Below are 22401 nucleotides of genomic sequence, written 5' to 3' on the forward strand. Positions count from 1 at the left end.
TGCCGCCTCTATCGCGCCCTCCCGGAGACGGCGAGCTCAGGACGGCTGGCAGCGGAGTCCTCCCGGGCCCATTGACCAGGCTCGACGTTTGGGGACAGCCCGAGCTGTTGCTGAGACTGTGGCGGGGGTGGGAGTGGGAGGCAGCCAGGGGGCCCGGGGGCACCTGCTGATGAAGACCCTGGGTGCCGTCAGAGGTCTCCCCCTCCCTGCGCTGCCCCCAGAGCCCGTTTTCTCCTGTCTCCTGCCCAGGCCACAGTGCGGGCCCTTGGGTCTCAGCCTGACGCTTCCCCTTGGACTCCTGCAGCTCATCCCCCAAAGCCAGGTGCGCCTCTCGGCTCTGCTTTGCGGAGCTGCGGGACCCACCCAGAGCACCGCCTCCTTTCTGGTTGGTGCAGTGGGACTTGTCCTGGCCTCAGTTTGTCCCCTGGACCTGGAGCAGTTAGGGACCCTCCCTGAGCCTCCCCAGACGTCCGTGTGGGGCCGGGAATGTCATTACGGGATTATGGTACAGTTTTCTGGGAGCTGCCCTCCGGTCCCACTGCACGGCCACCCAGGTCTCCGCTCGCACCCCCTGCACTCGGCCAGTTCTCTGGCTGATTTTCAGGCTGATCCCTCTGCCTCAAGCATTCTTCCTCCTGTCTCTGCCTGTCACAGTCGGTCTCATCCTAGCCCCCGCCCCCTCCACCTCCTGCACCAGGCTGCGTGTGTTGGAAGAGCGCTGTGGCGGGGTGTGTAGCGAAAGGGAGCCCCGAGGACTCCGCACCGTTCCCACGTTCCCTCGGCCCCTGGGCTCTGGGGAGATGGGGCGGGAGGTGAGACTCAGCCTTTCCGCCGTCTGTCACCATCACACAGCCCTTCCTTGGCGTCTGAGGCGGGCATCCTCGCGAGGGGTTACCCTGGAACGGGCTGTGTCCCGCCTGCCCGGAGCTGTCGGAGCTGTCGCGGGCGCCCTGGCAGGCCCGGCTGTCAGTTTCGGTTCATCCCCAGCTAGTCCTTGGCGGGGGAGGCAGGAGGGGAAGCGGGGGCCAGGAAGGCGGCCGTCCGCGTGCTCCCCTGGTCCTGCCCGGCCCTCCGCCTGCCCAAGCCCTTCTCGTCCCTCTGTTCCCTCAGCAGTGCTCCTTGGGGCCCCCAGTTTTAGGCGCAGCTCTGGCTATCAGGGGTATGAAGCCCCCAGGGAGTGGACCCGGTGCTAAAGGAGAGGCTGCCCCCAGCAGCCAGAGGAAGAGGAGGGGGCAGCGGACAAGGGCCTGGCGGGAGGCATGGGGGCGGCGGGGCCTGAACCGGGGGTGTCCTGCTTCCTCCCGCCAGTCAGCCTGGGCAGGAGTCAGGGTCCTGGAGGCTGCTTCCCGGGGACCCCGAGTGCGGGCTGTGTGGAGCGAGGGGCGCGGCGGACACTGCCCCTCCCCTCGGCTGACCGAGTGTCTGGACCTCAAGTTCTCTGAGTGGCACTTTCTGCCCCGTGGACCGGTGGCCGCTCCGGGGGCTGCGGCCGGCTGGGCTCCTCACGTCCAGCTCCTGGCTTTGGAGTCGGGACTCCATGGGATCCTGGGGGGGGGGGCTGCCCCCCTTATCCGGGGGCTTCACTAGTAAGTCTGGGACAAAGCTTCAGGTTTCATAGTGTGTTAAAAATACCCGCTGAGAACAGGGGGCAGGTCCTGAGAACGGGGTGGGGGTGCGGGGGGCGCAGGCACCGAGTGGCAGAGGTTCGCATTTGGGCGAATCAGGGAAAATGCACTGCAGTGTAAGGGTCTCTGGGAGGAGCCCCAGAAACAGGCCATAATTGGGTCTGGGGTGCCCTCTGCCCTGGAATGAAGCGTCCTCCCCTTGGCAAGGACATGGCCTGACACGGGTCTTCCTTCCTCAAGCGTCCGTGTCAGCTTGGCCTCTGTCCCCGACGCGGAGGGGGTGGGTGGCTGGGAGGGCCTGGCGGTCAGGCACACGCAGGGCGGAGGAGAGGACCTGCAGTGGCCCCGGCTCGTTTCACGGAGCAGAACCCGGAGGCCCAGAGCTCGCCTTTGGTTTCGAAAAGAGGGAACGGCTGTGCTGTGGCCAGAGTGGGGCGCTCCCGGCCAGCCGGTGGAGCTGCGGGGCCAGCAGGCTCAGCAGCTGTCGCAGGAGACCCACCGCTTGACCAGGGACCGGGTGGACCTCCCCTGGGGGAGACGGGAGACTGTCCCCGGAGATGTCCAGCAGATGCCGATGGGCACGTGCACCCACGCTGAGGGCCGGGGTTCAGTTCCTGCAGGTCCCGTGTCACGCCGGCCGCCGGCCCCTGGACGGGCGGAGGGCCTGCCCCCGCTCAAGTCTCAGGTGAAATCAGTGAGCGGAGAAAGGAGGGAACCTTCGGGAACGTCAGGTTGTTTCCAGATACAAACACGTGACTGCCTCCCACGTGTTTCAAGTGTGAACAAACTGAGTCCTGACTCCTGGGAGTGTTTGCAGTTCACCCGCCCCCAGCAAAACAGACCCTGCGGAACACTGTCTGTCCTTAACGTCTCAGCCTTTGTTCAGCGCTGGGTCACTTCCGATCCCAAGTTGCTGGAAGTGCACTGGGTTGGGTTGGCCACGCTGTCTGACTCCTGCCACTGGTCACCAGCCTGCCCCAGAGCGGCCAGGTTGCTTTCATACCAAATTACGGCACTGTGAAGAAGTTGGAGTCTCTGCACGCATTTTCTCTTTGGTCATGAAAGAAGAATCAGTAGGAATCTTGCTTTATAACCTTGTTTCTAACAGACTCCTTGACCAGGTTCTGGATGGAGAGGCCCCATCTGGATGGGATAAGACCTGTGTGGTCTTGCAAAACCTGTGGACATCCTTACACTTTTCAGATCCCAGATTCTTCATCCAAAGAACTAGTAAACTGAGCGAAGAGTTACTAAAAGATAAACGATCAGCAGTTAGTGTATTTAAAGAGCTGTATGTTACGTTTTGAGAGCCAGTCTGACCTGAGAGTGCGCAACTCCAGAGCTGGTCCTTCAGCTCCGAAAGCCCCAGAGGCAGAGAGCCTCTCCCACATGTCCCACGCACCTCCGAGCTCTTCGGGTGGTCTTTCCGGTAGTGTGCTGTGTAGACGTCCTCCCAGATCCACTTGAGCAGTACGAAAGCAGAGGCTCAGGGAGCTCAGTGCTCAGGGCCTTGCAGGTGACACACCGCGTTCCAGGTTCCAAGGGCACGTCGCCCCCGCCCCGCCCCCGCCCAGTGATTATCTCCTCTAGAGGGTGGAAGACCAGGCCAATTTGTTTATCTGGAAAAGAAAAAACCCCATGCCTTGTGGGGGAGAGGACCATAAAGAGTTTAGCAGTGTGCCAAAGGCGAATGGATAGAAACATTTAAAATACTTCTGTCCTCAGGAGAGACGTCGCACCCAAGGGCAGGTGGACCCGCAGATTTTGACGTGTTCTGTGTAACACAGGACAGACCTGCCCTGAAGTTCAGGTTAATTTGCTGTTTTTAAATCATCAAGACATGTAAGAGCTTTGAGGACTTAAAGTATTTCTGCTCTTTCCAACCAGAACATTAGGAAGAGTGACTTTTACAGACTCCCAGACACCCTCTTCTTCCGAAACCGCTTGTGTTCTTCAGGCTCAGGGGAAAAACGTGACAAACACCTCTCTGCTGTGGTCAGTCTTCAGTGACCCCTGACCTCTGCCCTTCGTTCTGCGCTAACAGTGCACCTCTAAGGTCCAAATAGCTCCTCGTCCCGTCCTCCCACAGACGTGGTCATCGGCTTGACCCCCAGCCTGGTGGATGCCCCTGGCTGTGTGCACAGGGGGCGGCTGGGGCTCCCCTGTCCCAGGGCTGCCACCCAGACGAAGGGAAGGAAAGGGACAGGAGAAAGCGGAGAACCAAGTGGCAGTCCTGTCACTGACGACCATGAAGACCGAGAGTAAAACTCAGGAGTTCCCGTCGTGGCTCCGTGGTGAGGAACCCGACTAGGATCCACGAGGATGCAGATTCGATCCCGGGCCTCGCTCAGTGGGTTAAGGATCCGGCACTGCCGTGAGCTGTGGTGTAGGTCGTAGATGAGCCTCGGATCTGGCGTGGCTGTGGTGTAGGCCGGCGGCTGCAGCTCTGATTTGACTCCTGTCCTGGGAACCTCCATATGCCACGTGTGCAGCCCTAAAAAGACAAAACAAACAAACAAACAAAAAAACTGAAACGACTCGATGGATTGGATAGATTGAATGTTATAGAGGAAAGAGTCAATGAATTCGAAGGTAGGACCATAGAAAATACCCACTTGCAAACGTGCAGCAGCCATTTATTTGGGCCTCATCCTTGCTAATGACTAGTGGCAGCCGTTTCTCTTTTCCTAACTGGAGCCCTTCTGAGCCAGCGGGCGCTGTCAGGCCACAGGCTGGGATGTGCGCTTCGCCAGCAGAGGGCGAGGCTCTTCCGGGATCCGAGGCTGTGGCCTTAAGTGTGTCTCACACTGGCACTCGGAAATCAGCAGGGACACCTGCCTTCCTTGGGGCTGCTCACCACCTTCTGAACAGCCTCCTGCGAGTGGGGGATCCTAGGTTATTAGGCGCCTTTCCCCTCGTGGAAATTGATCAGGTTTCCAGTTCCCTGGGGTCAGGGACCCTGTGCAAGACCAGTGGGGACCCCGTGCAGGGACAGCAGGAGCCCCACTGTGGCAGGTGCGGCGGCTGCAGAGCTGCCAGCTCTGGGGAAGGGGGTCGTGGTGACAGGTGGAAGCAGGTCCCCGGCAGGAGGCGGCTTTGGTAGCTCACACCTGAAGTGCACCTGCAGCTCCGATGCCAGTCCTGCAGGTCAGGACCCGGAGACATGGCCCTTTGCTGTCCTTGCCAGGCCACCCAGGCTCCCACCTGTCAGTGCCGGCGTCTGGAGGAGACTCTGTCCCTGGCAGAGCTCATGTCTGGGTGGGGGTCAGCCCTAGGCCCGGCCCCCATGGCAACGTTGCCCGGAACTGGCGCCAGCTCCCCGGGTGGTGACCCCTTGGCCGTGGCCCAGACCCGCCCCTCCTCCCCCTCGACGTCCCTGGTTCTCCGTGTCCCTTGGTCCAGTGCCTGTCATTTAACGGACGCTGTCGGACCAGCCTCCTGCAGCCATCGCTGCTGAGAAGGAGGCCCTGCTGCTTAGAGAAAGAAACCCCCAGGGCCGGGCGGGGCGAGGGGACGTGGCAAGGGGTGTGGGACGGGAGGCCTTCCCTCTCCCCGAACCGGACCGAACCTGAGCCACAGCAGTGACCTGAGCACTGCAGTGACAGTGCTGTGTCCTAACTTGCTGCACCACCAGGGAACTCCCCAGATTGTTGATGTTTATTTTTCTTCTCTTAAGGCAGCTTTTCTTGTGATTCCCGAGGGCTGCAAGGTCGTGCTTCTCCAGGGGTTGCAGGGTGCAGGCAGGGCCCCCTCCACGCGCAGGTCCCCCGTTGACCCCCAGATGCCCTGCTGGCACCTGCCTCACACTCAGGACTGGCAGAGCTCAGGGAAGTTAGTTCCCTGTGCTGTGTGTCCACAGGCCTTCACACGGCTGGATCTGGAGCCCCCCAAGTGACTGTGTCCCTTCCCTTTCAAAACTCTGGGGGTTTTGCCCCAGGCTGTGTAGTCTCGGGGGCCCTGTTATGAAGTACTCGTGGGCCTTCTTGCACCTGGTGGCCCCCGAGCCCCTGTGCAGGTCCCCTCAGGCCCTCAGCAGCTGCCGCTCCACCTCCCGCCTCCCGCTCTGGTTCCAGAGTGAGTTCAGACCGAGTCCCTGCCGTCGCTTTTATTCCCTTGTGTTCCTCAGGGAAACGCCTGCCGCCTCCAACACTCGAGAGCTTTTATTTATTCATTCATTTGAAAATTATAGTGATTTTCAATGTTGTGTCAATATCTGCAGTACAGCAAGGTGACCCTCATACATATCTATATATTCTTTTTTTTTTTTTTAAATATTCTCTTCCTTCACAGTCCGTCCCAGGAGACTGGACAGAGTTCCCTGTGCTGTCCAGCAGGACCTCATTGCTCATCCATTCTAAATGTCATAGTTTGCACCTGCTAACCCCAGACTCCCCGTCCACCCACCTCCCCCATCACCCCAGACATTTTATAAGGTGCACTTGAGTATCCCGAGATTGCAGCTCATTTGTGATTCCTCCACCATAACTTTCTTGTTATGGCTGTCACTCTGAGCCTACATGTGGCCAGTCTGAATTGGAGGGAAGCGGTGTGACTTGTCGACCTAACTTACGGGGATAGAAGCACCTGCCCGGCAGCTGTGTTCAGGCTGGCAGTTCAGGAGTGACTACGAGGTGCAGCTGGAGGCAGTCAGCGCGTCCCCGGACCCAGCAGCCTGGCTGGGAGAGTCCCCACGTTCCCGGGGCTGTCCCCTGGCCATCCACAGGCAGGGCCTGTTCTCCAGCTTGTTGAGGCCGGAGGCGTTTTCCTGGCCGTCTGCTTCGTCTTGCTGGGAACTGAGTTGCTGATCCCAGAAGGGGTGCTTACAAACGGGGTGGTTTGTCCTCTTACACCGAGTAGACCCGCACGTCCCCGTCCCCGGTGAGCACTGGCCCCTGCCTGTCCCAGGAGCTGCCTCGCCCCTGCACTTTCGGAGGCCCTGGAGACCTGCCTTGCTGCCTGTCCCCGGCTGGGTGGCCCGTCGCACTCCTCAGGGCGGGCCTGCAGCACCCCCTTTGCAGACTCCAGTGCACCTTCTCCTCATGAAAGGCAGTCAGAGGACGCTCTGGGCAGCTGCAGGAATTGCCATCAGCGCTGGGGTTCCAGGCTTCGTCATTCGCTCCGCGTTCGTAACCTGGCAGGTGTGTCTTTGTCGCAGGTGTGCCCTGGTGACCCCTGCCTCACAAACACAATGTTGGGTCATCAGGTGTTGGTGCGGCAGGGACAGTCCTGAAATACGTCCTTAAATAATAATCCCGGAATCAGTGGGTGTCGGTCAGCTTCCCAGTTCTGTTTCTGGATGATTCTTTTTTTTCATGGAGTTGGTGTGGCAGGCGGGGGCTGTGATGGGCTGTCGGGTCAGTGCTCAGAGTCCGTCTGACCTTGACCTTTGGACAGGGAAGGGTGAGGGAGGACAGCCCCAGGCCCTTGGTGACGGCTCGGCAGGCTTCGTGGGGACCGAGTAGAAGACACTTGTGAGGAGTTCCCGCGTGGCTCCGTGGGTTAAGAATCCCGCTGCAGCAGCTCAGATTACTGTGGAGGTGCCGGTTTGATCCCCAGCCCGGCCCGTGGATTAAAGATCTGATGTTCCCGCAGGTGCCGCTCAGATTCGGTGCCAGGCCTGGGAGCTTCCATTTGCCGCGGGTGCGGCCATGAAAGAGAAGGGACGACTGTGAGAGTGGAGGCCGTGTGTGTAGGGCCTTCGGCTGAGACCCCAAGGCGTCCAGGAGGGGGCGGGGGTGGGGGCGAGGGTGCCTGGAACGCAGAGGGGGCTCTAGCGGGATTGTCCCTCAAGCCTGGCCTTCGCACCCTCCCCCACCGTCCGGGTGCAGGTGGCAGGTGCACCTGTGGTGGGGAAAACAGTCTCTGCAACTGACCCGACAGCACTGTGGCATTTTGAAACTGCCTCAGGTAACCAGGGGTGTTCATTTCGCAGATGTGGACTCTGAGAGGCTAGGAGTTTTACTTGAGGTCGTAGGTGAAGTCAAGGTCTCGGCCAAATCTGAGGTCAGCTGAGCTGGCGGAACGTCATTCTGTGCCCGGCGCTGGGCCCATGAACACGGTCACTCCTCTAAAGTTCATTTTTACCTATGTTTTAAAAAATATTCCGGAGTTCCTGTCGTGGCTCAACGAATCCAACTAGGAACCATGAGGTTGCGGGTTTGATCCCTGGCCTCGCTCAGTGGGTTAAGGATCCGGTGTTGCTGTGAGCTGTAATGTGGGTCGCAGACGCGGCTCGGCTCCCGTGTTGCTGTGGCTGTGGGGTAGGCCGGCAGCTACGGCTCTGATTCGACCCCTAGCCTGGGAACCTCCATACACCGCGGGAGCGGCCAACAAGTGACAAAAAAGACAAAAACAACAAACCCCCCCAAAAACCCCCTATGTTTCCTGCATGTGACTGCTTGTTGATTGGTCCTTTTAAGTGGAAGAGGGAGTATATCATTTCATGTTGGATTCAACTAAGGCTTATTAACGTTGGTATTTGTTCAGGGGTTTGGCGTCTGCGATGTTCAAATAGCCACCATTTCATTGGCTTAAACTCCAAGAAGAAACACCTTACTGAGCAGCGTGGCTTGTGTTCCCCTGGCACCACGTTACAGGTGCTCTCAGGACATCTGACGGGCGGGGTTCTGGGCAGGGTCAAAGTCGCCTGTGAGAAAGGTGAGGATGACCTGGTCACTGCCTTAAAATCACAACTCACTTCTCCTCGCGCGGTAGGGCTTCCCTGGAGCCTGTGAGAACGTCACCCGCTGTCTGGAGACACCTGCTCTGACGCCCGTGAGGACCGCGCTCCCTGGAAGCCCAGGAGGAGGGGCAGTGAGCTGGGGGGAGGGGGGTCCGCTGAGGTGCGCGTGGCCAGGCTGCCCACGCTCCCCTCGGAGCCCAGAGGTGTCTGCACGTCGGGACCGCGAGGCTGGCCCCCTGGGGTGCCTGCAGCCCTGCTGCGAGCCCCCTCGCAGCCTCCTCCTGACCCAGAGGCCACGATGCCCTTTACCTGCCAAACGTCCCTGGGAGAGGCCCCATTGGGGTGGGCCTCGCTGGTGGCCCCGGGGCTGGTGGCAGGGCTCTGGGTACCAGGATGTTCTGAGCTCGTCATTCAGCAAATCACGTTGTGCGTGTGTGGATTCGGGCTGGGGTAGTTTGTCAGCGGTCGTGATGGAGAGGAAGCCAAGGCGCCTCGACAAGGGGTGGCAGCGGCCTCAGGGAGCCTCAGCCCGTGGCAGCAGACGGCAGTTCTCATTCGGCTGGAAGCCTCTGCCTTTGAGCTGAGGGTCTTATATTCTGGGTTTGAAATGGCTTTTCTCGTTTAATGTGGAAAAACCTTTTTCCCTCCTATTCATGGCTATTTTTTCTGAGATCCAGCCACTGAGGTTTATATTTAGCTTTAGGGTTTTTTTTTTTTTTTTTTTTTTTGTAAAACAGGTCCCTCTCATCTCTGCCTGCCTTATATTTTATTATATTTAGAAATAATCAAATGAACCTATTTACCAAATGAACAGAACCAAATGAACAGAAAGAGACTCAGAGACCCAGAGAACAGACAGGATTGCCGGCGGGGGCGAGGGGAGCGGGAGGGACGGGAGGTTGGGGTCGGTAGATGCAAACTATTCCATTTAGAATGGATGAGCCGTGAGGTCCTGCTCTCGCCAGCCCCTTGGGGTGGAACATGATGGAAATGTGAGAAAAGGAACGTGTGTGTGCGTATGTGTGTGTATACGTATGAATGACTGGGTCACCCTTCCGTCCAGCGGTATAAGTCAACTATACCCTAATAATAAAAAGAAAGAGGGGCCTCGTCTGACCCCGCCGGGGCTGCCGTAGCTCAGCACTGTAGGCGCGGGGGCCGGTTAGCAGCAGCAGCTGGTTTCCCACAGTTCTGGAGGCTGGACGTCCAGCCAAGGCCCGCTCGGTGTCTGGCGAGCACCTGCTCCTGGCTCCTCGGTGGTGTCCTCGGCTGAAGGGAGGGTGGCCCTCCAGGGGCTGATCCCGTCACGAGACGCGACCCCCAAGCCCCCACCATCACTTTGGGGACTAGGATTTCAACATACAAAGGTGGGGGACATTTAATGCGTAGTAATCCATTCTGAAGAAATGGGCCTTATGTTTGCAGCTGAGGGCATTTTTGTTTTCTGTTCATCACAGGAGGCAGGGCGGAGTCAGACCAGCCTGGGTTTGAACCCCAGCCCTCCACGAGGCTGTGTGACCTTGAGGAGGTTTCTTGGGTTCTCTGAGACTCGGAATTGCGGGCTGTAAAGGAGGAGTGATGGCACCTACGTGTCAAAATGCTCGTGGTAGGCGCACACAGTAGGGCAGCTGTGGAGAAAAGCCCCTCCGCCCCCATCATGGTGGCGTAGGAGCATCTGGGTCACCTTAGGCACTTGTCTTTGCTGGGCGACTAGTTTATGGGCCTGCTTGAAGGTGACAACCATTAGCATATGAAGTGGCAGGTCCGCCGCCTGGCCGAGCTCTAGGGTCACCTGATTCCCTGTGCAGGTCTCCGGACCTGGCCTTAGCTGGAGCCAGAAGGTTTTGCAGTAGCGGCAGACGTCAGGAGTTTTAAGGTGTCCCACATGGTTTTAGCAGGCAGCCAGAACTAGAGCCTTGTTCACAGAGAAGGACACAGGGGCCCAGGGCCACCGCACTGTCCCCTGGGTGGTGCAGGACAAGGGCACAGACAGCTTTGGAGCCAGGCAGAGATCCGTCTGCATCCTGGCCACACCCTCAGCCATGTGATAGTATCTAATTGTATTCTCTCCCAGAAAGCCCAGAAAATGGTTGATATTTCAGAACCTTGGTTTTGCTATTTATGAAATGACAGTAATGCTATAATATAAAAAGGTGATACCTGGCAGATCTGTCGAGGGGATTAAAGGCGAGGCTGTGGAAGGAGCCTCATTGCGTCGCCACCACAACGTGCAGCTCCAGTACGTTGCCCCGAGTGTGGCTCACGCTGGTTATTCCTAAAACCACTGTCTTAGCAGAGGGTGCATTGTGTTTAGATAAGATGATTTTAAAAGTATGACCTCTTTTTAAAATAATATTATTTTGCTCGCCATTATAATGCATTAGGAAGGAGCCATCTTTCCCAACCCCTTTTGAAAGCAGCTGGATTACACGTGATGACTGTTCGGTGTCTAGCAGGATCCGATCCCGAGAGGGCATCCAGGTGTGTGATGAACTGTGCACTGTTCACCTAAGCCAGCATCCCATTTTCCCTCGATGTGAATCCCAAGTACAAAAAAATTGAATTCTTGACCTCCACGTGTCTGAGTGGTGATGCTGGCTGTGAGCCGTGTCCCCCACCTGCGGGAGCCTGTCCCTCAGTGTGAAGGCTGGTGAGCAGGTCCCCAGGGCTGGGGACTCCAGGGCTTGAGCCGAAGGTAAAGTTTAGTCCTGTTTTACATCCTGGTTGGAAAGCTGGGGGCTGGCTCCCGGAGCGTGGAGCGGTCCACCAGCTCTGGTGGCTTCTCTCTCTTCCTGGCCTGGCCTGGCCTGTGCCCCTGTGCCCCGGGCAGTCAGCTGGGCATGTCTGTACCTGCTGACACACGTGGTCCGGGGCCCTTCGCCTCGTGGGTTGCAGAAGGACCCTGCAGGATCCCCGTGTTGGTTAGCTGCTCCCGGCCGCCGCTGCGTCCCAGCCATGCTGCCCTGCGCGGTCCCGCTCAGTCCCTCCCTCCCTGCGTCCCGTTTGCCCCCAAACCCATCCTCTTGCTCCTTGACAGGCCCTGGGCCCCTTAACCTCAGTACAGACGCTGACACGAGCTGTGACAAAGCCCAAGTTAATAACCTTTAATAATATAATTAATAACCTTTAGGAAAACTTCCTCCCGAAGTGTGAGCAGAGTTGATTGCTGGGGCCATGTTTTGGGGGAAAGACTTTTCTCTTTTAAGTTTTAGATTCCTGGGAACTTGATTCTCCAACCCAATCCCCCACCACATGTAAGGGGCAAAATTGCAACTTTACGAGGGGCCATCGTCGAGTAACCTTTGGGACTTAGAAAAGGACTTCTTACATTATGACACCGGCCTTGGGTGGGGGCCGGGCCCTGGGCCTGCAGCCCCTGCCCGCAGTGGGTGGGAAGCAGACACAGCAGGGCAGGGGGCTGGTTCCTGCGCCCCACGTGGTGCCCAGGCGAGGGGGGTGAGGACCCAGGGCCTCCCGTCCCTCTGTCCCCTCCCCCAGTTCCCACCGTTGGTGGCGGGGGTGTCTTGGGGTCTGTGGGTCGTGTCACCCCCACCCCTGTCTGCCCAGAGGGGAGGACATCCTGAGGCTGGCGTCCTTTGTTTTGAAACTCTGACCAGGGGGAGAGCCAGACAGAAGACAGGCAGAGGGCCCGATGGCTGGAGAGTGGCCAGCAGCGAGCGCCCGGAGGTCAGGGAGGCGGTCAGCAGAGGGGCCGCCAGTTAGCGGGGAAGCCGAGTGCCCGCGCCTCGCCCCAGCCAGTGGACGCGTTCAGAGAGCACTTCTGCTCTTGGAAGAGGGCAAAGCGGGCAATGAGGGCTCAGAAAGCTGAGCCACGCGTGAGGATCATGGGTTTGGAAGATGCTTTTAATGAGGGCCAAGGCTGGGTGTGGAGGCACCGGGGTCGCGCCAGCAGGTCCTGCGTTCAGGGACCGGGTGGCCTGGGAGGGGTGGCCTGGCTGCCAGGGTGACGCCGTGCCGGCAGGACCTCTGTGGATTTGGAGAGAGGACGGCCCCTGCTTTGAGAAGAGCCCCCGCCTGCCCGCAGACCTCCTGTAAGTGCGGAGTCTGGAATAAGATGTGTCTGTGTCAGATTCTGGCCCCGAGGCGGGGGCGCCCCTGCCATCCCGCCGCGTCTGAGAAGCTTCTGCTGAAAGGGGAGGCTTCTCTCTGAGATGGTGAGAGGTCGGCCCTGTCCACTGGGATCTGCACGTTTGGACTCGAGGCAAGTGCCTGCCATCCCACCCTGGCTGACAAGTCCCAGAGCCACACTTGCGGGGCCCAGGGAGGGAGGGCGGGAGGGCTGGGGAGGCGGCCCGTTGCTTGGCAACGACTCCGGTCAGCATCTGTCCTTCCAGGCCCACAGCCGCGGCCGCTTTGTAACCGGAAGGACTTTCTGTTTTTTACAGTCACGTTCCTGCACCATGAGCGACTTGAATGTGCTTGATCCTCCCAGTCGGGAGCAAAAGAACCTTCCCAGCACACTAGCAGGCGGAGTGACGGCAGGCCCCTCTCAGCGGCAACACTTGGCATCCCACAGTCGTCCGTTCACCCCGTAGTAACTCTCGCAGGAGTTGGTTAACTTGAGTGAAAATTTCCAAAACTACTAAAGCTTCCTCAAATCCGCCTCACGTCCAGCGTTCGAACGCCTCCTTTGTTTTGGGGTGAGACGGTGGGTGTAGGTTAAAGGACCCTCCTGCCCCTCAGGAGAAGCGGAAGACGGACTGGAAAGGACCGTCCCTGGTTTCCAGCGAGGGAGCGGGCGGGCTTCTCCTGCCGGCTCCTTCCCCGGGCACCCGCTCCTCACTGCCCAGACTCACCTCTAACCACAGGAACGTGAGGCGGGAGGGCCCCCACTGGTTAGAAAGCCAGCTCGGTCCTGTCCTTAAACCGCACAGACCACGTGTCCAGGGCTTTCTCGGGAGGACAGGCTCGGCCGTGGCCGTGAGGATGCAGGAATGCGGTGGGCATCGAGGTGGGAAGAGCTGGCGCGAAGAGTCCCGGGGAGGAGGCGGCAGGAGCTGGTTTTCATCACCTCTCAGGAAACCAGAGAGCCGGGCTGGCGGTGGGCACCCCGGAGTGGATGCCCTGCTGGGCAGGGCGCAGCGCCTCTCCACCCACCCAGCAAACACAGTCAAGCATGTGCCGTGGCGGCCAGGTCTCCAGATGGTGGGGAGACGCGTCACCCAGGCCCCTGGCCATGGGGAGCTTAGTCGCAGCGGAAGCAGCCCTGTGTCTCTCCGGCAGGCCCACGCCGAGGCCCAGGACTCAGCAGCTTGGGGCTGACGTCACGGCTGGGTCCTACCTGCTGATGTGTCCTTGGTGCATCCTTGGCTTGGCTGCCCCCCCCCAGAGCCGTGGTCTCCCGTCTGTATGTGGGGTGGATGCCCCCCTGCAGCTACTGCGTGGTAGACGCAGTGCCTGTGCCTGGGGGGGCTCTTGTTCACGGCACCAGCCGGGGGCCAGGCATTGTGGGGGGAGCCTTCTGCACTATAGAATCTAATGGTGGGAGTTCCTGTTTTGGCTCAGAAGTTAACAAACCCGACTAGCATCCATGAGGTTGTGGGTTTGATCCCTGGCCCCGCTCAGTGGGTTAAGAATCTGGCGTTGCCGTGAGCTGTGGTGTAGGTCGCAGATGCGACTCGGATCTGGGGTTGTTGTGCTTCTGGCTAGGCCGACAGCTACAGCTCCGATTAGACCCCTAGCCTGGGACCCTCTATATGCCGCGGGTGCGGCCCTGGGAAAAGACAAAAGACAAAAAGAAAAAAAAAAGAATCTGGCTGGACGCTTCCCAGACCTGAAAGGCGAGCTCATTATTCAGCAGCCACACCCTGAGTTCTCTTTCCCATAGGTTCGTCCGGTACTGAGCCCACACAGCCCTACCTCCCGGGGTCAGGTTCGGTCAGCCGAGGGTCTGTCCATCTGTCTGTCTGTGGCCTGTGCTGCTTCTCATCTCAGAGGTGCCGCCCGAGCGGTTGAGGGGGTCGGGGGGCACCTGTGCACCGAGGAGGCCGGGGTCCTGTTCCCTGGGAACTGGGCGGGGGGGTGTCAGTGGTCTTTTTGGCCTGTCCTCAGACCCAGGGTCGGGGTGCAGAACGCATGCAGGGGTGGACGCTGAGAGGCTAAGCTGGTTTAAAGGGGGATTTTTTGCGTAAGATGGATGATGAACGGGGAACGAGGAAGACTCGGGCATCAGGGCTAGTCCTACCTCCCCACCCCTGGGGTTAAGAAGACCAGGAAGGAAAGAGGGGCCACGAGACGCCCTTTCCTGTTTCAGATCATTCCTGAACCATGGGGACCCAGGAGGGACTGTGCAGAATCAGAGTCCATCTCCCCTCCCTCCTTAGAACAGGCTCCTTGCAGGGTTTAGCTGAACGACTGCAAGCTGCAGTGCGGTTCTAGCAACTGGGCCAGAGACGTGGGCCGAGGGTGGGGCATTTTGTCCCGCAGACCACGTGCTGTGTGACGTAGCCCCCGCACGGCTGGAAAGCAGGGGCCTCTGCAGGTGGCAAGGCCCCGTTTACAGCCCCGCCTGGAGAGCACAGCCCCTGTAGGCTCGCCGTCAGGCTCAGGGTCACCCTGTCTCACGGACGGTGTAATTCGTGTGTTCCATTTCCTGTCTCACGTCGCTGTCTTGGAGTCCCCGGAGACGGGCCTCAGGAGCGGGGGCACCGCAGGAGGGGTGCCCGTTTCTCCACTGGGGAGACGGAAGCGGAGGACGGTCACCTGCTGTGAGGAGCCAGCACCTCAGCCTTGAGCCCCCCACGCCACGCAGACCCCGTGCTGCCTCCCCGGGCTCCACGTGCAAAGACCCTTCCCCCCTCCCGCCCCTGTTCACAGGGAAGAGTCAGAATTATTTTGTGTAAATTGTGTTGATTGGGTGTTTTTATGGAAGGGCCTCTCGGATATTTCAGCCGGGGGCAAACTGCTAGAAACCTAAACACACCAGTGGGTTAAGAACCTGACACAGTGTTCCTGTGGACACGGGTTCAATCCCTGGCCCTGCTCAGTGGGTTGAGGATCCCGTGTTGCCCTGGCTGTGCTGTAGGTTGCAGACGTGGCTCTGATCCCACGTTGCTGTGGCTGTGGTGTAGGCCGGCAGCTGCAGCTCTGATTTGACCCCTGGCCTGGGAACCTCCATATGCCACAGGTGCTGCCCTAAAAAGCAAAAAGAAAGAAAGGAGTTGCATTGAAAGTGAGAGCAGAAGAAAAATAAAAATAAGCTCGTCTCTTGGGGTCTTGGGGGACACGGGCCATTCTGCGCCAGCTGAGGGTGTTTCATGAGACCGTGGGTGGGTCACTGTCCAGATATCGAGCACGTGTCCGCCCAGACCTGAGTCCTGCTGCTCACACAGGTCAGGGGCTGCCTGAGGACCTGCCCCGCTCTCTTTTCGTCTCCACTGCTGGAGCCCCTGGGCTGGCCCTCTCTGGCCGGCACTTCCTTCCTGTCCCCACCTTGTCGCTGGAGCCCACGGCCAGACCCCACCCATCCACCCTCGCCATCACAGCTGGGAGCCTGTTCCTGCGGTGCCGTCTCCCTGTCCATCCCTCTTGGCCTCTCAGGCGCAGGGCTCTGCCCTCCCCTTTGTTCCTCCCTGCCGGCTCCTTCCTGCGCTGCCGGGAGGTGCAGGTTTTGCGGGGGGTGTTCTCCAGGAGCGATTTAAAGGTCAAGGCCAGTATAGGACGGCGTTTGTGGGCACAGCTCTGGGCTCAGTGTGGGCGCACCACGTTGTACCTGCTCAGGCGGCTGCTTCCTGGAGCTGGATTCTGCCTCATTTCATTCTGCTCAGCCTGTGTCAGACTCAGAGCCGGCAGAAATCTCTAAAAACACCCTCGGATTCCGAGTCGCAGCGCCCTCGGACAAGATTATGTCCCCAGCCAGGCCCTGCTGGCCCTTTAGCGGAGCCAACCGGAGTGGCTGATGGGGCTCAGAAAGGCAGTAATCTCTTTTGAGCCCTGAGCCTGCCGCAGCCCGGGCGCTGCGGGGGACAGCTGGCAGCCTCCGTGTGCCTTTTCCATTCATGTGCCCGATTGTCTTTTTATCTCACGGAGTGCCTCTAGCGCGCTGTTTCCTGTAAGAGCCGGGCCAGCTCGAATTGGCCAAGACGCAGTGCGCAGCCCCGCTTCCGGAGCGCTGGGCTGTGCCAGGGTCGGGAGGCTTGACCTTGTCTCTGACTCCCGGCGCGTGAGGCCTGCGAGCTGGGGTGGTTAAGGCATCAGGCCTTGGTTTCCCAGCTGTAGGATGAAGGGGCGCGGTGGGGAGTCCCCTGTGTGGGGTGCACCGTGGGTGAAGGGCTGTGATTCCTGCCGGAGGCTTGGCTGGTGTGGAGGCGCGACCCTGCCCTCTGCGGCCGGTCACTGCAGCGGGGCTTCTTCAGCTCGGGCCGGTACGTTGCAGGTGAACCTCAGGAGCGCTTTGAACGCAGAGATCAAAGAGGAGTGCCTCTGTGGTTATTACAGAGTTTTCCTTCTAAAGATCGGGTTTCCTTCTTAAAAGCACCTCGGTTTCTTTGATAGCTGGTGGGTGTGTGTTGAAGGCTCTGTTGAGATTCCTGCCGATGTGGAAATCCTTGGAGTTTCAGAGCCAATTTGCATGTCTCGCTGGGTGTACCTCCAGTGATTCTCATTTAGTGCTGTTTACCTTCCATTTCGTCTGCTTCCGAGGGTTTGCAGAGTTTCTGATAATGCCTACCATATTCCTTGGACCTAAAGCTCACTCTGATTCAGCAAATTTTGCAGCTTTGCACGCGTAGAGGGAAGGGGACGTTGGCAGGCGCCTCCAGCCTGCGCTGAGTTCTGTCACTCTCTGGTCTTCCTCTGGATGATCCCTGGTGTCTGCGGACACTCGAGCCTCCCCTCGTTCCTTGCATTGGTTGAATTCTCTCTGTCTGCCAGGCACTGTGGCCAGACCTCAGGTCGCCAGCCCTCCACGCTCTTCATCTGTTCCTAAAAAGGCCCTTCCTGGCTGGTCCTTGGAGGCTTAACTCACCTCACTGGAGTTCCTGTCGTGGCTCAGAGGAAACAGATCTGACCAGTATGCATGAGGACGCAGGTTCGATCCCTGGCCTCGCTCAGTGGGTTGAGGATCCAGCGTTGCGGTGAGCTGTGGTGTAGGTCACAGGCGCGGCTTGGACCTGGCGTTGCTGTGGCTGCGGGGCAGGCCGGCGGCTACAGCTCCAATCTGACCCCTAGCCTGGGAACCTCCATATGCTGCGGGTGCACCCTTCAAAAGACCAAAACAAACAAACAAACAAAAACCAACTCACCTTACTGTATCCCACTTGGCCTGTCAGCCATTCTCTGTTTTCTGAGGTCCCTGGGCCCTTGATCCCACCGTAGCACGTCCCTGCGTCCATTGCTCTTGAGAGCCTCCCTCTGCCTGAGGGAAGGCGCCTCGTTTCTTACGCGTCACCCGCCTCTCTCTTCAGGCACCTGCCCATCCTGGCCTTGTGTTATTAATTTAACTCTTTGATCGTGATTTGCATCCTTGGGGGCAGCATCTGGGCCTGACTCGGACCTGTGTCTCATCTTCCCGCCTTCCTCCTGCTGGCCTCTGCCCAGCGGGCCACCAGCCATTGTCCTTGGGGGTGCAGAGGGGGAGGACGGTGCTGACCGGTGCCCCCCCATTGCCTTCCTGGCTGCCCTGAGTGCAGCTGTTCTGTGCCACTGCTGTGTTGCTGCACCTGCCCAAGCGCGCCCTCCTCAGGCTCAGAGCCCAGGCTCTTCCTCCCCCTGCAATTAACTGGCCATCAGTGTGCGCGAAGGAGGGCACTGAGGGTGGGGGTGGCCTGAGGTCTGTGTCCCCTGGGCCTGCCCGCCTCCGTGCCCTGGCGGTTACCACCGAGCCTTCTCGGGAGTGATACTCCATCACTTGGTGCCCTGTGGTCCATCCATCAGGGCCCAGAACATGGTCAGAGCTGCTTTTCAAAAGGCGTGTGACTCACCAGAACCCTGGGGCCTCTGTGAAGCCGAGGCTGTACTGTCTCTACCACCAGCAGGTCTGCCAAACCGCGTGTCCCAGCCTGGCCATGCAGCAGAGCCCTGTGCCCCACTCAGCAGGCAGCCGGCCACGCCGCCGGGCTGGGCGGGCCCCGTGCTCCCAGGGTGGGGCGCGGCTCCAGAATGGGGAGGCCTCCAGGCATCGCACCTCCACGGAGGATGTGGGATGCGGTGCCCCGTCTTCCAACCAGTGGACCTCTGCCCCCTCCGGGCAGCCGGTCCTGACCTCCTCAGGGTGTCGCCTGCCCTCCTGCTGAGGTCAAGGTTGCGCCTCAGCGTGCCACCTGCTGGGCGTCCAGCTGCGTTGGACTGTATCGCGGTGGCAGGTGGGCCGGCAGGGCTCTGGCAACACCACACGCAGTTTCCTCCTGCGCAACAGCAGGCAGTTCCCCGGCCTCTTTCTTGGGGGTGAGGGAGCAGGTTGGAGGGGCAGCGCCCACAGGTCCTGTACCTGAGGCCCCGTGAAACAGCTCTGACAAAGCCCCGCGTCCAGCAGCGCGCTGTGAGCAGGGCTCCGCCTCTGCTGGGCTGATGGCAGCCCACGGTCGGCCAGCAGGACCCCGGCTTTCTGCAGAGATTAAACAGGCCGCTGGCCTGCCTGCCTTCATCCTTAAAGCGGCCCACATCCCTCTCCCTTGACGGCGGGGATGGGAGGGCAGCTTCTGAGGCTCCCACCCACTGCCACCACAGGCCACGGGCCAGTGGGCGTCTTACCCACCGCCAGCTGTCTGTCCCACCGAAACGATGTACTGCCGGGCGAGTCTGCAGGCCCAGTGGTCACGTGACTGGCTTTGTCCATTTACTTCCCAACCCCCAAGTGTCCCAGTCTAGCAGGAGGACAGGGGATACGTTGAGCTCAGTGGGCCCTGCACTGCCTGGGTGTGGCCCTCTGCCCCGCTTGCGATCCTCAGGTGAGCAGCAGGAGGTCTCTGGGGACAGACAGGGGCCCGCCTCACCACTCACGGCCCTGGTGTGGTGGGTTCCCGACTGCTGGCATCCGGCCCTGTTCCCGTCAGTGGGTTCCAGGTCTGAAATGGGCTCAGACCAGGCCTGGGTAAAGGATCATGACTTCCTTTTTTTTGCTTTTTTAGGGCCACACCCGCGGTTTATGGAAGTACCCAGTGTACTGGGTTAGGGTTAGGGTTAGGTGCCCTGTGGTCCATCCATCAGGGCCCAGAACATGGTCAGAGCAGCTTTTCAAAAGGCATGTGACTCACTAGAACCCTGGGGCCAACCTAACCCCTAACCCCTAACTCCTAGCCCTAACCCTCACCCTAACCGCGGGGTCGAACTGGAGCTACAGCTGCCAGCCTACATCAGAGCCACAGCAACATGGGATCTAAGCCGTGTCTGCAACCACAGCTTATGGCAGTGCTGGATCCTTGACCCCCTGAGTGAAGCCAGGGGTCAAGCCCTGTCCTCATGGATCATAGTCAGGTTCATTAACCACTGAGCCACGAAGGGAACTCCCAGGGATCATGACTTTTAATGGGGTTCCTCCCTCAGCCCCTGCTCCTAACTCCTGTTTCCCTTCGAACTCGCGTGTGCGAGCCTGTGCGTACGAGGCAGGCAGTGCTGCCGTGTTGGGGGCCATCTGCTTTACTCCGTGGGGTGCTGTCTCCTGTCGTCTCTGGCCAGTTGGCCTTTCTTGGCCTGTACCCTTGGTTGGTCACTATGCTAATTGCTACGCCCTGACTTCTGGCAGTTACGTCCATCCCCAGGACACTCTGGCCTTGGGGCCAGGTCTAACCGCCAGAATCGGAGGGGAGTCACAAAGCCAGGTACCAACGAGCCACTCTCTGTGGCGGTCTCTCCTGGTGAACTCGAGCTGCTGGTCCCCTGGTGAGTGGATGCTCACCTGCCAAAGCGCCGTCCAGACGTTGGCACTGCTTTACGCTCTTCGAGGCAGCCTCGAGAGATGCGGTCGCTCTCTGTCGCCACCCGCGCCTGGGGTGGTGATGGCCTTTACCTCAGCGTCCGGCCCTTCTGGCTGGCAGGTCGCGTCTCTCATTTTGGTTTTATTTTGCATTCCTCCGATTGTTGTCATTTAGCATTTTTTCTGGTGCTTGTCAACCATTTATATGTTTTCTTCTGTGAAGTGTCTGATTCATTGTTCTCTCCACTTAAAAAACTTGGGTCATGTATCGTATTATTAAGTTATAAGGGTTCTTTGTATATTCTGGACAGAAGCTCTTTATCTGGTTACAGACATATGTATTCTGAATATTTTCGCCCAGTTTTGCTTCATTTTTAATCAGTGTCTTTTTTTTTTTTTTTTTGTCTTTTTGCCTTTTCTAGGGCCGGTCCCATGGCATATGGAGGTTCCCAGGCTACGGGTCGAATTGGAGCTGTAGCCACTGGCCTACACCAGAGCCACAGCAACGCAGGATCCGAGCTGCGTCTTCCACCTACACCACAGCTCACGGCAATGCCGGATCCTTAACCCACTGGGCAAGGCCAGGGATTGAACCCGCAACCTCATGGTTCCTAGTCAGATTTGTTAACCATTGAGCCACGACGGGAACTCTGAATCAGTGTCTTTCTGAGAGCCGAAGTTATTATCAGTCTTTTGCTTTGTAATCAATGGTTTTTCTGCCTCAATGAAGAAATCTTTGCTTATTCTGGTTGGGAGGATGTTCTACTGTGTGTTCTAGAAAAGATTTGTTTTATTTTATCTTTCTCACAATGATCTTCGGCGTATCCGGAGTTAGTTTTGGGGGGTGTTGTGCAGTAGAATGCAGCTCGTTTTTTGCTGTGGATATACAGTTGACCCACCATCTTTTGTTTAAAAGACCATCCTTTGTCCACCCCAGTAAATGGCATTTTGTTGTAAATAGGCAGCCGTCTCTGGAAGGTCTATTTCTAGACTCCATTTTCTTTCTCTGGGCTGTGTATCTATCTGTGTATCAGTAGTAAATATCAGATTGCAGCCAAACCATCAGTTTGGTTCTTCTGCATGGCTGTCTTGGCTGTCGGGTGGCTCACATTTCCATGGAAGTTTTAGGACTTAGGAAGCAGGCTGTTGATTTCTACTGAACTTTGATGGGGGCTCACAGACTCTTTACAGTAGTAAACTTCCCATCCATGAGCATGGTATACCTCTCTTTTAATGAGGTCTTTGGTATCTTTCAGCAGTATTCTTCATTTTGCACATCTTTAGTTTGAAATATTATTGGATATTTCACTTTTTAAATTCGACTGGTAATTTTTTTCAAATTTTATTTTCTAAATTTTTTTTTTTTGTCTTTTGTCTTTCTAGGGCTGCACCCTCAGCATAGGGAGTTTCCCAGGCTAGGGGTCTAATTGGAGCTGCAGCTGCCGGCCTACACCACAGCCACAGCAATGCGGGATCGTTGCTGGGTCTGCAGCCTACACCACAGCTCACGGCAATGCCGGATCCTTAACCCACAGAGCGAGGCCAGGGATTGAACCCGCAACCCTGGTCGGATTCATTAACCACTGAACCACAATGGGAACCCCCTGTTTTCGAAAATTTGACGTCAATTGATTTTTATGTTACATTTGTGTTTAGCAATTTACTGAATTCCCTTCTTATCTGTAACATCTACATGTGTAAATTCTCTTACGTTTTCTACACACATAGTCATTTGCAAGTAGTAGTATTTTTAGTCTTCTCCTATTCTTGTACCATTGTTTTTTTTCTTGCCGTCTTGAGCTAGTTAGGACCTCTAGCGTAAATTTAACTAGAGGCTGTAACACAAAGCGTTCTCATCTCCATCCTCTCTCAAGGGGAAAGCATTTATTATTTCACCCTTAACAGCTGTTTGCTGGGTGAGCAGGCAGCTACAGGAAGAGTTATTTTCCTGACACCTGAGCCTAAGTCTGCGAAGAAGGCGTTGTTCAGCGGGGACTCCGCTGCTAGTCGTTTCTCCTGGACAGTAGCTCTTCTGCTGCCCACTGCCTCTGCCGTGTCATGCAGCTCACTCTTTGTGCTCTGCAGCCACTGTTTAGTCCCCATGTTAGTATTTCCATCACTTTTTAGATTAGGCATTGATTTTTTTATTATGTAGGAAGATTAATATAATCTGTGCTTCTGTTGGGTGAGTCTTGGGCATTTGCTTCTTTCTAACTCGAAGT

General features: G+C 57.9%; 1 protein-coding gene and 1 long non-coding RNA gene across 9 annotated transcripts in view; both read left to right on the forward strand.

Annotated features, from left to right (window-relative positions):
- Positions 1-22401, forward strand: part of EIPR1 (EARP complex and GARP complex interacting protein 1) — an 83822-nt gene that overhangs the window by 22816 nt on the left and 38605 nt on the right. The window contains exon 1 of one of the 8 annotated variants that reach the window (XM_013996366.3): positions 16432-16691. Coding sequence (XP_013851820.1) covers positions 16547-16691 — 145 coding nt within the window. The 5' untranslated portion in view covers positions 16432-16546. 8 annotated transcript variants of the gene reach the window in all.
- LOC146404992 (uncharacterized) lies at positions 11612-12935 on the forward strand. Its single transcript, XR_014842578.1, has 2 exons — positions 11612-12529; positions 12714-12935. It is a non-coding gene; the product is annotated as an uncharacterized LOC146404992 (long non-coding RNA).

Source organism: Sus scrofa, chromosome 3 (genome assembly GCF_054392235.1).
Source record: "Sus scrofa isolate SSC_HxYL_T2T_F1_AM1 chromosome 3, Sscrofa_HxYL_maternal_Yorkshire_Landrace_v2.0, whole genome shotgun sequence".
NCBI lineage: Eukaryota > Metazoa > Chordata > Mammalia > Artiodactyla > Suidae > Sus > Sus scrofa.